General features: G+C 38.4%; 2 protein-coding genes across 2 annotated transcripts; one reads left to right on the forward strand and one right to left on the reverse strand.

Annotated features, from left to right (window-relative positions):
• The first annotated feature begins 323 nt into the window (after positions 1–323).
• LOC132242135 (olfactory receptor 52A5-like) lies at positions 324–1471 on the forward strand. Its single transcript, XM_059711052.1, has 2 exons — positions 324–1082; positions 1322–1471. Exons 1-2 carry the CDS (start codon positions 324–326, stop codon positions 1469–1471), a joined length of 909 nt encoding a protein of 302 aa, XP_059567035.1.
• Positions 1472–7188: 5717 nt separating this feature from the next.
• On the reverse strand, positions 7189–8142 carry LOC132242136 (olfactory receptor 52P1-like). The gene has a single exon (XM_059711053.1). The coding sequence runs from the start codon at positions 8140–8142 to the stop codon at positions 7189–7191; it is 954 nt and encodes a 317-aa protein (XP_059567036.1).
• Positions 8143–17294: the final 9152 nt, after the last annotated feature.

Consider the following 17294-nt stretch of genomic DNA (forward strand, 5'->3'; position numbering starts at 1 on the left):
CAGTATGTGAGAGGGGGCAGGCTGGGCTGAGGGACACTCCCCCACACACACACCCAGTGCACGAATTTCGTGCACCGGGCCCCTAGTATTGAATAATATCAGTTTTTGTATACATATGAAAAATAGAGATATTATTAATTAATCCGATTGTGATAATAGAAACACTTCATAGCAAATTTTAATATATGGCTCTTATTCTATTAGGTAAAACTTTTTCCAGTTCAGATTTTGCAGAAATCTAGCTTGGAACAGAAAATAGAAGAGAGATACTCAACTCACACAGTCTTGATTCAGAAGCTCTAAAGCAGGGATTCTAAGCCATCATGTTCAAGCTCAGTGGCACAGTCTTCATGCCCTCGGTGCTGACACTGGTGGGGATCCCTGGTCTGGAGTCTGTTCAGGCCTGGATTGGCATCCCTTTCTGTGCCATGTACATCATTGCTCTGTTTGGGAATTCTCTGACCCTGGTCATCATCAAATCTGAGCGCAGCCTCCATGAGCCCATGTATCTCTTCCTGGCAATGCTTGGAGCCACAGACATTGCTCTCAGTACCTGCATCCTGCCAAAAATGCTAGGAATATTCTGGTTTCATCTGCCCAAGATACACTTTGATGCCTGTCTCTTGCAAATGTGGCTTATTCACACCTTCCAGTCTATTGAATCAGGTATTCTGCTGGCCATGGCCCTGGACCGCTATGTGGCAATCTGTGATCCTCTGAGACATGCAGCCATTTTTACCCACCAACTTCTAGCTCAGATTGGGGTTGGGGTGACACTCAGAGGAGCCCTTCTTGTTGCTCTAGGTCTCATCCTTATCAAATGCCGGTTGAAGTATTACTGGACCACTGTGGTCTCCCATTCATACTGTGAGCACATGGCCATCGTGAAATTGGCAGCAGAAGATACTAGAATCAACAAGATCTATGGTCTGTTTGTGGCTTTCAGTATACTTGGCTTTGATATAATCTTCATCACAGTATCCTACATTCAAATATTTATAACTGTCTTCAGTCTGCCTCAGAAGGAAGCCAGGCTGAAAGCCTTTAACACCTGCATTGCTCACATTTGTGTCTTCCTTGAGGTTTTTTTTTTTTTTTTTTAATATATTTTATTGATTTTTTACAGAGAGGAAGGGAAAGAGATAGAGAGTTAGAAACATCGATGAGAGAGAAACATCGATCAGCTGCCTCCCGCACATCTCCCACTGGGGATGTGCCCGCAACCCAGGCACATGCCCCCGACCGGAACCGAACCCGGGACCCCCCAGTCCGCAAGCCGACGCTCTATCCACTGAGCCAAACCGGCTTCGGCTTCCTTGAGTTTTATCTCCTGGCTTTCTTCTCCTTCTTTACAGACAGGTTTGGCTTCCACATTCCACCTTATATTCATATTCTTCTGTCCAATCTTTACCTGCTTGTCCCACCATTACTCAATCCTATTGTGTATGGTGTGAAGACCAAACAGATTTGAGATCGAGCATCCAAAATTTTCCACTCTAAGGATGCTTCCTGACTTTTTTTTCTTATTTTATATCATACTAGAGGCCTGGTGCACAAAATTTATGCAGGGATTGGGTGTCCCGTAGCCTGGACTGCACCCTCTCCATTCTGGCAGTCTGGATCGGGCCTAAACCGGCAGTCGGACATCCCTCTCGCAATCCAGGACCTCTGGCTTCTAACTGCCTCTGTCTGCCTGTCTGATCTCGCCCCTAACTATTTGCTCTCCTACTGCCTCTGCCTCAGCCTCAACCCCTGCCAACGTGGCTTTGTCTGGAAGGAAGTCAGACATCTGGAAGATGTCTGATCAATCCAAGCTAATCAGCATATTACCCTTTTGTTAATATAGATAAATAACACTCAGAGAAACCATTGTTCTTAGCAAGATTCTGTGCTTTCTCCAGTGCATTGTGTGCAAAAAAAGTTTGCATTCAAGATACTAATGCTCTAAATGCTATTTAAATAATTTCAGTTTTTTATGGATAAGGAATTAATTCATCAATAGATGCCATAAGAGACAGAAGATTCATAAAGACTTTTTATTCAGTCAGTGAAATTCTTTCCTCAATCTTTCAGTGAGAAAGGGTTTTAAAAACACAGTAAATGTAATTGGTTAGCCTCTGATTCAAAATGTTGTTTGTGTGTTCTTTAAAAACTGAATAAATCCTGTATGAACTTGAGAATTCTAATGATAATGTACTAACTTCTTTTTGTTTTATTTTGATTTCAGTAATTGCCTTCCTCTTTTTCCTCATTTTTCTAATTTTCATTATCATTCAATTGTGTGTGTGTGTGTGTGTGTGTGTGTGTGTGTGTGTGTGTGAGAGAGAGAGAGAGAGAGAGAGAGAGAGAGAGAGAGAGAGAGAGACTTACCTTATGGCATTAAAAATTGCTCCAGTCTCATCTTGGATATTTCTTGAACTGGACCACAGGTATGCTTGGTGCTTGCTACCTGTCTTTCTTTATGGTTCTCTCTGCTGACAGAGCAAGGAATTTTGTGTGTATGCTAACCTATGTAAGTGAACATATCAATAAATATTTCCATATGTAACCATTTATATCTAAATTCAGCTGAGTATCAGTTCCTACTAATATCTGCCACTTTAATTCATTACCACCTGAATCTTTCTGACCTCTTTTTGATTTTCAGTAAATTTCTCCTACAGTGAAACACCTTCCTTCAACCATCTGTTACCCATTTATTTCATTGGTAATTTCCAGTTTAAAGCCCCCTATGATATGATAATCTTTTCCTCTGTGATTAAGTCTTTGTCAACTAGAGTAAAGGGTTTAGGGACAGACCTTTTCCCTTTAGTTCCAAAACTCTACTTATTTCCAAACTTACTTAGAGCAATGCCTTTTCCCACCATCACCTTCAGGGAGGTTATTTCATTCATCTGCTATACAATTGGACTCTTTTTGTGATAGTCTGCATCTCTCTGAGAATCCTCCAACATCTTCAATAATTGTATTGAATTGAAGGGCCACTCTGTGGTTTAAAGTTTTGTGTTTTTCAAAAATGTAGAAGAACATGTATTCACCATTACAGTCTCACACAAAATAGTTTCATCAACCTAAAAATCTTATAAACTTCACCTATTCAACTTGTGAACAAATGATTTGTAAAGGGACAGAGTAAATATTTTAAGCGTTTATGATCATGTGATCTTTGTCTTAATTGCCACTACAGCATGTTCTTGAATAATATCATTTCATTCAACATAGTTTTATAAAGTGGATGAGATGCCATAGAAACTTAACTCTTGTTTTCATCAATTAGCCTAAAGTTAAAATTGGTTTCAATATATGTTGTTTCTGTAAAAGTTTCAAAACCTATCAATGATGTTAAATGAGGACTTACTGTATAGGGCAAAAGCTTCCATAAATTGATAGATAAGGTTGCACTCCAATCAGATTTTATTTTTTTTAAATATATTTTATTGATTTTTTTCAGAGAGGAAGGGAGAGGGATAGAGAGTTAAAAACATCGATGATAGGGAAACATCAATCAGCTGCCTCCTGCACACCTCCTACTGGGGATGTGCCCGCAACCAAGGTACATGCCCTAGACTGTAATTGAACCTGGGACCCATCAGTCCGCAGGCTGACACTCTATCCACTAAGCCAAACCATTTAGGGCCCAATCAGATTTTATTCACAGAAAGAAGCCGCAAGCTTGTGTGGTCAGAGTACTCTACGTTGTCCCATAGACCTGACATGTTCATATTCTGTGTGATTGATCAAGAGTAACAATAGACTCTATGGGTGCAAAATAACATGTAGTCATTTAGTAAAAGATTCAGGTGTGTTTTTTTAAAAATATATTTTATTGATTTTTTACAGGGAGGAAGGGAGAGGGATAGAGAGTTAGAAACATCGATAAGAGAGAAACATTGATCAGCTGCCTCCTGCACACTCCTTACTGGGGATGTGCCTGCAACCAAGGTACATGCCTTTGCCTGGATTCGAACCTGGGACCCTTGAGTCCGCAGGCTGACGCTCTATCCACTGAGCCAAATCAGTTAGGGGAAATATTCAGGTTTTGAACTAGATTTATTACCTGGATCCAACGTTATTCATCGTGTAGCAGACTGTGTGAATATATTCTCTAGTGTCATTACACTGTACTTTATTACCCAAGGTGACCAATACCCTTCATAGTGTGACAGAGTATATATTTTCCTATTGAAAGTCCCTGCTGCTTTTCTCATTATATGTTTTTCCTTGAAGTTCTCTCCTTTTATTTTTATGACACTACTGACTTCTGGATGTATGTTCACTTTTCTTACTAAGCCTATTTACATCCATTGTGATGTTACCTGTACTTGGAAACCCTTGCCCTGTTACCTGATAATATTACTATCATTCTTTAAGACTGAACTCAGTTTTCTCTTGGTATCTCTTAAACTTGTTTAATTACTTTTTTTCTCAGACACCGTATTATTTTGGTGTTCCATAATTATTTACACATTTAAAAAACTATATTATATTACATTTATCTTTTTCTACATTATCTGGAATAGATGCTGGATTATTTTTCTTTTCACTTAATTCCTTTACTTTTCCTTCTCACTTTGTTTTTCATATGTTTTTAGCATATATCTGACTGTTAATAAATACTGTATGACACTACTGATTCTCTCTTGCTGATTTAAGTGACTTGGTAAGATAAGAAATTTTGTAGGGTAATTTGGGTGAGTGAATAAGATCAAAATGTTCACTTTTGGATGTGTTAAATAAAGAAATAGGATCTCTGGGTAGAGATAACTAGTCAGGAACTCAATTTAGACACCTGGAAAAATACCTTTTGCTAATTTATTTTCAAATTTCCCATGCCTATCATGGCATTGATACTGGTACATATGAAAGAAGGCTTTGTTGACCACTGTGATACTTGTGTTCCATTCATTATCTCATTTAATCCTTACTCTGATTCTATAAAGTATAAAAAAATATTTTTTTTTACATTCAATCAATGGTAAAATCACAATTTACAAATTTAAAAGTAAAACTCACCAGTTATTAGTGATAGAATATTTGAACTTGACTTTTCTCTCCCTATAGCTCTAGCTCTAAAATATCTGAGAAAGTCTCTCAAGATATACTTATTGAGGAAATGAATGAATTACATTAGTGTAAGGAAACACCCTGCTATATAAGGCATATAAAGGTTAAATGGATACATATATAGTCAACAACAAACAAAATATTTACATAGCAAATAAAAAACACAAAAAAATCACACACATAAAAAGACAGGTTTGAGGAATTAATTTATTGAATGCACACAAATGTTCTTTAAATATTTAAAAAACACATATCAACTCTGGTCAAAAATCATCAATTTCCAACTTAATGAACTCTCACCCAATGAAATGAGCGAAATGTAAATAATGTAGTCCAGAGATCATTTATACAGATGCCCAAAGTAGATTCTCTTGTGCTCCATACAAAATAAAATTAATATTATTAATTAAGAAAGTAATTGTTTTCAAATGAAATACTTAATGAATGTGACCAATAATTTATATCCTTCAAATAGGCATTGATGTCAGTAAATAGGATTTTGTGTCTCTGGAAATTTTACATAAATTTGGAAATCATAGTAATAGTGATAAAAAGCTACATTGAGTGGACATATATCTAGTTATATAAAAGTAATCCCTGAAAATTATAATAAGGGTTTAAGGGAGGTTTGAGAAAATCTACCACAATATCTAAAAAAAAAAGATCAGATGTAGGAAAATTAAATATATTTAAAAAGAGTGCAATATTCTAAAAGTGAATAAGTGTAAGATTTCCATCACGCTAGACAATATTGCAAGGTAAAAAGCATATTTTCTGAAGCTAGAGTCCCTGGTTCAAATTCTACATTACTACTTCCTTGTGCCAGTTATGTAACCCCTCTGTCTCAGTTTACTAATTGATGCAGTGAGTATAATAAACACCGATCTCACTGTATAGTTTTTTGACTGAAGAAGTATATATGTGTAAAGTGTTCAGTAAACAGGCAAATATACAGTGATCATTATTTGAAAATTAAATCATTATTACTATAATAAATCAAAAGAAACTTGAGAATAATCATTTTTACTTGAGAACTTTTAAACAGAGCATGGAACAAATAACAATGAAAACACATACCTGTTTGTATAAAATGCATGTCCAGTGTATTGAGAAGCTTTAAATTGTGACAATAATTAGCCTAGTCATTCCACACTTGAGGATATTAAAATGTTGTCAATAAATATAGAATCCTGTATAATAAAGAGGTAATATGCAAACTGACCATCACTCCAACACACAAGATGGCTGCCCCCATTTGGACATAAGATGGCCTGCAGGGGAGGGCAGCTGGGGGTGACCAGGCCAACAGTGGAGGGCAGTTGGGTGGGACCAGGCCTGCAGGGTAGAGCAGTTAGGGGGGACTAGGCCAGCAGGGGAGGGCAGTTAGGGGCAATCAGGCTGGCAGGGGAGTGCTTAGGGGGTGATCAGGCTGGCAGGCAGAAACGGTTAGGACAGTGTTTCTCAACCTTCTTAATGCTGCGACCCTTTAATATAGTTCTTCATGTTGTGGTGATGCCCCAACCATAAAATTATTTTTGTTGCCACTTCATAACTGTAATTTTCTACTGTTATGAATCATAATGTAAGTATCTGATATGCAGGATGTATTTAGGCAACCCATGTAAAAGGGTCATTCGACCCCCAAATGGGTCATGACCCACAGGTTGAGAACCACTGGGTTAGGGGCAATCAGGCAGGAAGGCAGGCAAGCAGTTAGGAGCCAGCAGTCCTGGATTGTGAAAGAGATGTCCGACTGCCCATTTTCATGGGATTTGGCCTAAATGGGCAGTCAGACATCCCTCGAGGGGGTCCCAGATTGCAGAGGGTGCAGGCTGGGCTGTGGGACACACACTCCCATGCATGAATTTTGTGCACTGGGCCTCTAGTATGAAATAATAATAATAAATAACAATTGGTCCTAACATTTATTGAAAGCTTCCAATGAGGAAGCAATGCTTTATTTATAAAAGAAAGAAAACATAAATGCACAGCATCAAATATCTCTGATGAAAGACACAGCTGAGTGGAGAAATAGCATGTCAGGGACAAGGTTGCAAGTATTGTTAATGCACTAGGACTTCATGAGACAGAGTCTACCAACATGAGTTTGTATACATATATATTTCAGTTTTCAGAAATTTTCTGGTTTGGGAAGAAGAGACCCATCACTCGGTCACGAATCTGCTTGGTCTTGACACCATATACCAAGGGATTGACTGTAGGGGGTAACAGAAGGTACAAACTTGCAAAAATTATGTGGACACTTGGAGGTACCTTCTTGCCAATGCGGTGAGTTAGGAAGCTAAATATTGCAGGTGTATAGAAGGCAAGAATAGTGCAGACATGGGCAGCGCAGGTGCCCAGTGCTTTAGAGCGGGCATTCTGGGAAGAGAGCTGAAAGACAGCCTGGAGGATTTTGATATAGGATGTGGCTATGAGCCCTAGGTCCAATACCATCACTGAAAGGGCCACTGAGATGCCATATGCTCTGTTAATGAGAGTATTGGCACTGGCCAACTTCACCACAGCCATGTGCTCACAGTAGGTATGATTGATGACATATTTGGTATAATATGGTAGCCTCTTAATGAGAAGAAGACAGGGCAAAGCCATAAGTATGGCTCTGGTCATGCTACCCAGACCCATTTTAATGACCATGGTTGTTGTCAGGATGGTTGTATAACGCAGTGGGATGCAAATAGCTACATACCGATCAAAGGCCATGGCAACTAGGAGGGCTGACTCAATTATGCAAAATGTGTGAATTAAATACATTTGTGCTAGGCACATATTAAAGTCAATCTCATGAGCTTCCAACCAGAAGATACCAAGCATCTTGGGGGCTACAGATAAGACAAGACATATGTCCATAATTGCCAGCATGCAAAGGAAGAAATACATAGGCTGGTGGAGGCTAGGCTCTAGTTTGATGGTGACAATGATTATGCTGTTCCCCAGCAGAGCCAGGACAAACAATAGGCAGACAGGGATGCCAATCCAGCAGTGAAAGTCTTGCAAACCAGGAATACCAACCAGGAAGAAAGAAGAGATGTAGTGATATGTAGAATTGTCTGCCATGTTAAAACTCAGTAAGTTGCATGCTCATGTACACAGGAGCCAGTTAATTCTCCGGTACAAGAAAGCAGTGTAACAGAGTTATTCTTCTATGGCCCAGCACGTAGGAAATCCAGACACATGATTTAATAGCCTACCTGGAGGGAAGACTCCTCCTAAACCTCTGTCAGTAATCAGGTATTCCACTTCACCATTCTAAGTTTCAGCATCTTCACCTGCAAATGAGAAGTCTGAGTTCACATCTTTCAGATATTTTTTCCTACGTTTTGGAATTGTATTCAATTCTACACTGTAGTTTTTAGTTCCCATTAGTATCGGTTAGTAATATAATAGTCTCATTATTATGTCAAAGCCAACATGGATTCTATGATATAAACAGTTTTAGAGAAAAAAAAAGTTGTCCTTTCAAAGAAATTGATATTAAGAGTGGATACATATACATAAACACACACACAATAAGTTACAGGTGTTTTAAAAATAATATTCATTCATAGTGAGCATATCAAAGTAATCAAGAATTTAGAATAAGATCTTCTAACTAAAAATATAGAATGTACTTATAAAAATTAAAGCTAACCAATGCCCTCTCATTAATCAAAGACAAATTTGTCCCTAATTTCAATAAATTCCTTAAGAAGTCCTGAAGATATACAGCATAACACAATCACTTAAACAGAAAAAAATTGAATATATTATTTCTTCATGCTGTCAAATGATTTAAAGTTGCTGCAAATAAGAACAATAGTTGTTAATAAACTTACTGTATTTTCTGCAAGGCCCTGACTCCCAGCTGCAGGCATCACTCCTTCTGTCTCTAGCATCTTTCCTGACTAATAATATGAGGGACAAAGCAAGTGCAACTCAGCCTTTTTGGTCTCAGCAGCAGGAGTAGTTTCTTGTGATGCTTGTTCTGACCCTGTCCTTTTGTTTTGGTAACTGACCGCTATCATTCTTCCTAGCATCCAGGTTCTTCCTAGTATCATAACTCTGGCATATGCACTCCACTCTTCTTAACATGATTTTAAACTTATAATTGCTCCCAGCATCTCAATTTATGGTCCTGAAAGCCACTGATGTGAAAACTCACGATATATTGATAAATACTATTAATGTCAATGATTCCTTATGTAGACATCTAAATCTAAACAATATGTGTGTGTGTGTATGGGGGGGGGGAGGTTGTGGTTGGGATGGTCTGCTTATGGTATCCACATTCTACTATCAAATGGGTTCTTCTAGCCCTATCTGAATAATATCTGAGATGTTTCCTTATTAAAAGTTAAAAAAATTTTCATATAATTCATAAAAATTAAGAATTTAAACTTCAGCCACAATAAAGAAACTCAGTGTTGTGGAAATTACTGCCTAAGGGGATGAAGTCTTTAACCCAAGACAAAGATAATAATTTAGGACAAAACCTGCAAATAATGGAAATTCAGAGTATAAAGAGGTTTTAAGTATTTATCAAACTCCTGCTGATTGCAATTTCTCAAATGATTGTTTCCACTTGGAAATTTGGTTGCCCAAGTTCCATTCTTATATTTGCTTCTGGGAGAATCAAACATACAAAATTCTAACCCACCTAAGATTACAAAAAAGCATAATCACTCTTCATAAACATATGTAAACATTTTAAAATCATATTTTAGTTTTTTATAAACTAACTTACAAGATAGAAACATGTCATCCACACCAAGTGAAAAGAAGCACATACCAGATCATAACATGTCATGTGTACCAGGAGGAAAGCAGTAAAGTGACTTCTTAACAATGGAAACTTCCAGTCAGAACCATAGAATGTGGCACACAGAGGAAATTACAGAGAACTACCCCCAAATCGTGGTCTGCTTGCACAGTTACCCCTCTTATCTCAAAAGTTTTTTTTCTGTCTTCTCCCAGGCTTATTTTGAAATCTTTATATTATCTTCAGCAGTCTGCCAGGTAATCCAAATACCTGCCCAGATTTCTCTAATATTCTATTAGCAATACCATTCCATCTGCTTCTGAACCATGTAAGTACCTTATTTCTTTTGGCACCCTGAGCTTTGCTGTTTTGTCTGTTTCTGAGTCAGTCAGCATTTTCTCTTGCCTGGAACCTGCTACTTCAGAGTAGAGAACTGTATTGGAATACAGTGGTTCTTTCTCTACAGTCTCTTTTGAATACATTATGTATTTTCTATAGAGGTATTGAAGTAAGTACACATGAAAATACCCCAAATTAAATTCAGTAAGCTCTCCCATTCTTCTCCATACAAATGTATCTTACTTGTTGGCAACAACAGTTACCACCCATCCATTAGGAAATCAGAACTATCCTCGCCTCCTCTATTTCTACCACTCCAGTCAAGCAGCCATGGAGTCTTCATTTCTGTTAAAGGACTTACCATGTGCTCGTCCTGTTTTCACTTGCATGTCATTGCCTTCATCAGACTGTGAATACACAAAGGAGGGCACTTTATCTCAGTAAATACTCAGTGGATTCTGAAGGAAGATCTGATGTTTCTCTATGTCCTCCACAGTCCCTCAAGAATTTCACAGATTTTTATCTTGCTCTCAAGGCTTCTGACCCACCAGCAATAACTTATTCATAGTCATTGCCTATCCTTCATTTATTTTACCTGCCATCTTAGAATATGACTTTTTAAAATAGTTTCTGCTTATGAGTTACAAACTCACAATCCTTGACATATTGTAGGTAATGATTTAAAAATAACTATTAGTCTTTGGAAAATATCAAATTATACTTTCTGCTGAAGTATCTAGACCAATATGCATATCTAGGAATGGTTAAAAAATATGGCAGTGTAGCCATCGGCAATAAGGACTCTGTGGTTAAGTTGGTAGTTATGGTTGCTTTGTAATAGGCTATTTCAATGTTCAGGAGATCCCACTGGAAGGTTGATGGGTCTCTTAGGAGAAATAAAATTGAAGGGAAAAGAGGTCTGGGTCAGGATGAAGCACAAAGCAATAACAATGTTTCCCCATGGAAAACTGTACTTACATTGAAAACTTAAAAAAAAAAAATGGTTAATGACTTCTATTTTAGCTCTAACATGTAATAAGCTCAGAATTGTCACTCCTGTCCTGACACGGAAAAGCTAGATAAACTGAAGATCAATGACTTTTTTTAAAACCTTCTTAGAAATGAGGTCACAGGGCAAATCATCCACCTCAAACATAGAGAGAGAAGCGCACCCAAGGAGGTACAGCTCACAGTATCCAGCTGCTTGGAGCAGAGATCACTTAAAGTTACAACAGTCAACACACTTCACTATGAAATCTGACAAGTTGCTGGGGGCTGCATTTAGATTATCATGAGCATGAGAAACTCTTTTGTTTCATTCAGAGGTGTCCCACATATTACATAGACTTTTACTTCTAAAAACACCAACAGATTCACAGCTAGGATCAAAGACATATCCTCTGTTGGAAGATAAGTCAATGTGAAACTCTTCACAAACCCTCTGTATAAAAAAAGCTTTCTCTCCAAGGGGAAAAGTCTTAGCTAGAGGGCAATACTGAGACCTTATCTCTACTAACAGTCAAACATTTCAGCCCACTCCATTCCTTCCTAATCTCATTCTGGGGAATATAGTCAATAGAGGATAGGGCATCAAAGAACTAGATTGGAACCACTGCATCCAAGGCTCCCAACATGGCCAAGAAGACATACATAGGCTCATGGAGACTGGGTTCAGATTTGATGGTGAGTGAAAATTCCTATCAAAGCAATGTGGATAGAACAGAATAGAATCCCAATCCAGCACTGTATAGTTTCCAGGCCAGGGATCCTAATAAAGGTCAGCACAGAGGGCATGAACATGGTGCCATTGGAATGGGCATGGCAGGTCAGGGTCCTTCCTTGCAAAGGAGCCAAATTTGGCAAACTGTGATTCTCTGTCTATGACCTATTCTCAACCAGTCACACAAATATTGAATGACAGAAATAGGAGAATCAACCTCAGTAGTTTATTTAGCATTTTTTAAATGAATGAGACAATGGACACTGGCCAAACAAAAAAGTTTTACCAGTATATACATTAGCAAAATCATCTGCCCACTCAGTGATACCCACATAGCAAAGACTGAGTATTTGGACACCTATGCCTATGATGGGGCCAACGTGATCAGGCGGCTTGGTGGTGTTCTTCCTCCCCCATTCCATCTTCTCTTTCTTCTTCTAACCTGTTCATGGAAATTAGAAAAAATAAAAAAATAACAAACATTGGAATGACAGAGAAATACCAAAATCCACTGTACCTTGAGCTCCGCTTTTCTCTTCTCCTCACTTCTCTCTTTTTAGCATCACTTTAGACAAGCAGGGATGGGTATTTCTATAGAACATACCAACATTTCTTTGATAAATTATTGATTGAAGGCTCTAGAAAGCATTGTGATTCCACCAATAAAACTACTCTCCTTACCTTGAACTTCCTTCCCACCAAGGAATTTGCAAACATGACATTCATGCATGGCCTAGACTCCATCAAGACAGACATTGGCATCTGCATAATTTTGTTTATTACCATGGCAATTCTAATTCAGAAAACAAATCTTATATATAAACTAGTGGCCTGGTGCACAAAATTTGTGCACATTAAAAGGGGATTAATTAAAGGAAATATTTTGATATTGCTATTTGTCCTTTCTCTATAATAGAAGTGTCAGAGATGAAAGAAAATTAGTAAAATGTTTATGAAAATCTTTCTCCTGTAAGAGTCTGGGGAGTGTTGCGCGACCCAGAGTCATGTCCCTGCCCACCCATGGCACCTCAAAATCACGTGAGACCCAGACGCAACAGGCCCCACCCGCATTGTGTAAGATTCAGATCCAGCCTGCCCACCCATGTCAAGCCCCTCTGGGTGGGGGGGTCAGCCTCAGGTCCCTGGGCCTTGTGGGGGATGCAGCCTCAGAGTGCCCGTCAAACCCACCGGGTGGGGGATTAGCCTGAAATCTTCCATCAAGCCCCACTGGGCTGGGGCCACGGTCTGAGATCCCCCGTCATGCCCCGCCAGGTGGGGGCTTAGCCTTAGGTCCCCCTACCCGGCGCCGGGATGGGGGTGCAGCCTCAGGTCACCCATCAAACCATGCCAGGCAGGGGGCTGGGCCTGAGTTCTCCAGCCTGGCACTGGGATTGAGGGCGCGGCCTGAGGACCCCATCAAGCCCTGTCAGGTGACAATAAGAACAATAAAAAAAAAATCGAACAAAAGGAGACTAAATAGCACACTACCGAACAATGAATGGGTTATCAATTAGATCAAAGAGGAAATAGAAACATCCTGGAAACAAATGAAAATAAAAACACAACAATCAAAAATCTATAGGACACAATGAAAGCAATCCTAAATGAGACATTCATAGCACTATAGGCCTACTTAAATGCCACAGTCTTTTCACAGCAAGGGTTCAGGAATCTTCAGAAGGGGCTGCAACATAAATGGATAGAGACTACACAAGAAATATATATTTGGAAGGCATTGGGGGGAACCAGATGGAAGCCAGTTCTGTAGTGGAATGGCTCCTTGAATGTCAGGAACTAGGGCTTTTTATCACACATTATGCCCTTTAGAAAAGCAGATATTCATATCAAAGTTAAGGTTTGGTAAACAATAAAGGATTATCAGGTTAGGGGAATTGCCCTCAGCTGTTTGGCAGCAGATAATAATATGCTTAATAATAAGCCTTCTGATGAACTTCTCACATTTATTATGCTAACTACTGTTCTTAGCCTCCAGCACTTCAAGAAACAAACAAACAAACAAAAAACTGGTTTTAAGTTATCTAATCCTACCACTTAAAGAACTAAAGAGAGAACAGTAAGAAACGCCAAGAGTAAGTAGAAGAAAGAAATAATTAAGATCAGAGTGGAAATAAATGACAGGCTCACCAAGAAACAAAGATGGAGGACACAAATAAATGAAATAAAAAATGAAAGAGGGGAAGTAACAACCAACCCCACATAAATAAAAAGGATTATTAAAAAACACTATTAACAACCCTACTCCAAAACCCTAGACAACCTAGACAAAATGTACATATTCCTAGAAAAATACAACCTTCCAAAACTCAATCAGGAAGAATCAGAAAACCTGAATAGACCTATAATTGCCAATGAAATTGAAGCAGTAATCAAAAGACTTCCAGCAAGCAAAATCTCTCGTCCAGACAGCTTCATCGGGGACATTTAATAAACATGCAAAGAAGAAGTAGCACTGATCCTCCTCAGACTATTCCAAAAAATTCAAGAGGAAGGAACACTTCAAACTCTTTCTATGAAGCCAGCATCACCCTAACCCCAAAACCAGATAAAGACACTACAAAGAAAGACAACTACAAATTGAAAGACAAAAGCCACATGATCATATCAGTTGATGCTGAAAAAGCAATTGACAATATCCAACATCTTTTTTTGATAAAAACTCTCAGCAAAATGGGAATAGAGGGATCATAACTCAACATAATTAAGGCCTTATATAATATGACAAACCTACAGCCAGTCATACTCAATGGGAAAATACTAAAACCATTTCCTCGAAAAAGAGGAATAAGACAGGCATACCCACTTTCACCACTCTTACTCAACACTAGAGGCCTGATGCACAAAATTTGTGCAAGGGCCTTGGCCCCTGCCACAGCAGCTGCCTCTGCGTCAGCCCCTGCCTGCTGCAGCTTTGTCCAGAAGGAAGGACATCTGGAAGGATGTTTGGTCTAATTAGCATATTATGCTTTCATTATTATAAAAGTTCTAGCCATAGCAATCAAGCAAGAAGAAGAAATCATAGGTATCCAAATTGGAAAAGAAGTAAAACTTGCTATTCATAGATGACATGATATTGTATATAGAAAACCCTAAAGACTACAGCAAAAACTACTATATTTTGTAAATGAATTCAGAAATGTAATAGGATACAAAATTAAAACCTAGATGTTCTATGGCACTTTTATACACCAATAATGAACTCACAGAAAGAGAAACTAAAAAAAAAAAAAAAAGAATTCCTTTACCATTGATACCTAGAAATAAACTTAACTAATGAGGTAAAAGACTTGATCTTAGACTACAGGATGCTGAAAAATGAAAATAGAGGGAAAAATATAAACAAGTGGAAGAACATACCATGTTCATGGATTGGTAGAATCAACATCCTTAAAATGTCCATAATACCCAAAGAGATCTATACATTCAATGCATTCCAAATTAAAATACCAATGCACATTTCACAGACCTAGAACATCTCTCTAAAATTTATATGGAATCAAAAAAGATCTCAAATAGCTGAAGCAATCCTGAGAACGAGGAACAAAGTTGGAGTTATCACAATACCAGATATTAAGGTATATTACAAAGTCACTATTCTCAAAACTGAATGGTACTGGCACAAGAACAGACATGTAGACCAATGGAACAGAACAGAGAACCCAGAAATAGACCCAAGCCATTATGCTCAATTAATATTTGACAAAGGAGGCAACAGCATACAATGGAGTCAAGACAGGCTCTTCAATAAATGGTGTTGGGAAAATTGAACAGATACGTGCAAAAGAAAAAAAAAATGAAACTAGATCACCAACTTACACCATACACAAAAATAAACTCAAAATGGATAAAGGACTTAAACTTAAGACAGAAAACCATAAAAATCTTAAAAGAATCCATAGGCAGCAAAATATCAGACATATCGTGTAGCCATATCTTTACTGCTACATCTCCTAGGACAATGTAAACCAAGGAAAAATAAATAAAAGGGACTACAACAAATAAAAAGCTTCTGCATAGCAAAAGAAACCATCAACAAAATAGCAAGAGAGCCCACTGCATGGTAGAATGTATTTGCCAATGTTATATTTGAGAAGGGTTTAATCTCCAAAATTTATAGGGAATTCATGCAACTTAACAAAGGGAAGATGAGCAATCCAATCAAGCCCTGCCGGGTGGGGATGTGGCCTGAGATTTCCCATCAAGCTGTGATGGGTGGGGCCGTGGTCTGAGATCACCCATCAAGGCCCGCCAGGTGGGGGCGCAGCTTCAGGTCCCCCATAAAATCCTGCCAGGCGGGGGTTCGGCCTGAGGTCTCCCATCAACCCCTGTAAGGTGACAATAAAAACAATAAAAACAATCAAACAAAAGGAAACTAAATAGCATGTTACTGAACAAGGAATGGGTTAGCAAAGAGATCAAAGAAGAAATAGAAAACATCCTGGAAACAAATGAAAATAAAAACACAACAATCAAAAATCTCTAGGAAACAATGAAAGCAGTCCTGAGTGGGATATTCATAGCACTAAAGGCCTACTTAAATGCTGCAGTCTTTTCGCAGCAAGGGTTCAGGAATCTGGAGAAGGGGCTGCAACATAAATGGAGAGAGACTAGACAAGAATTATAAATTTGGAAGGCATTGGTGGAACCAGATGGAAGCCAGTTCTCTAGCGGAATGGCTCCCTGAATGTCAGGAACCTGAGCTTTTTGCTCACACATTTTGCCCTTTAGCAAAGCAGATATTCATATCAAAGGTAAGGTTTGGTAAACAATAAAGGATTATCAGGTTAGGGGAATTACCCTCAGCTGTTTGGCAGCAGATAATAATATGCTTAATAATAAGCCTTCTGATGAACTCACATTCATTATGCTAACTACTGTTCTTAGCCTCCAGCACTTCAAGAAACAAACAAACAAAGAAAACCCCACTGGTAATAAATTATCTAATCCTACCAGTTAAAGCACTAAAAAGAGAGCAATAAGAAAAGCCAAGAGTAAGTAGAAGAAAGGAAATAATTAAGATCAGAGTGGAAATAAATGACAGTCTCACCAAGAAACAAAGATGGAGGACCCAAGTAAACAAAATAAAAAATGAAAGAGGGGAAGTAACAACCAACCCCACATAAAGAAAAAGGATTATTAAAAAACACTATTAACAACCCTACTCCAAAAACCTGGACAACCTAAACAAAATGTACATATTCCTAGAAAAATACAACCTGCCTGACCAGTGAGGCTCAGTTGTTGAGTGTCGACCTATGAACCAGGAGGTCACAGTTTGATTCCTGGTCAGGACACATGCCTGGGCATGATCCCCAGTGTAGAGTGTGCAAGAGGCAGTTGGTCAATGAATCTCTCCTATCATTGATACTTCTATCTCTGTCTCTCTCAAGGTAG

The sequence above is a fragment of the Myotis daubentonii genome, chromosome 9 (genome assembly GCF_963259705.1).
Source record: "Myotis daubentonii chromosome 9, mMyoDau2.1, whole genome shotgun sequence".
Lineage (NCBI taxonomy): Eukaryota > Metazoa > Chordata > Mammalia > Chiroptera > Vespertilionidae > Myotis > Myotis daubentonii.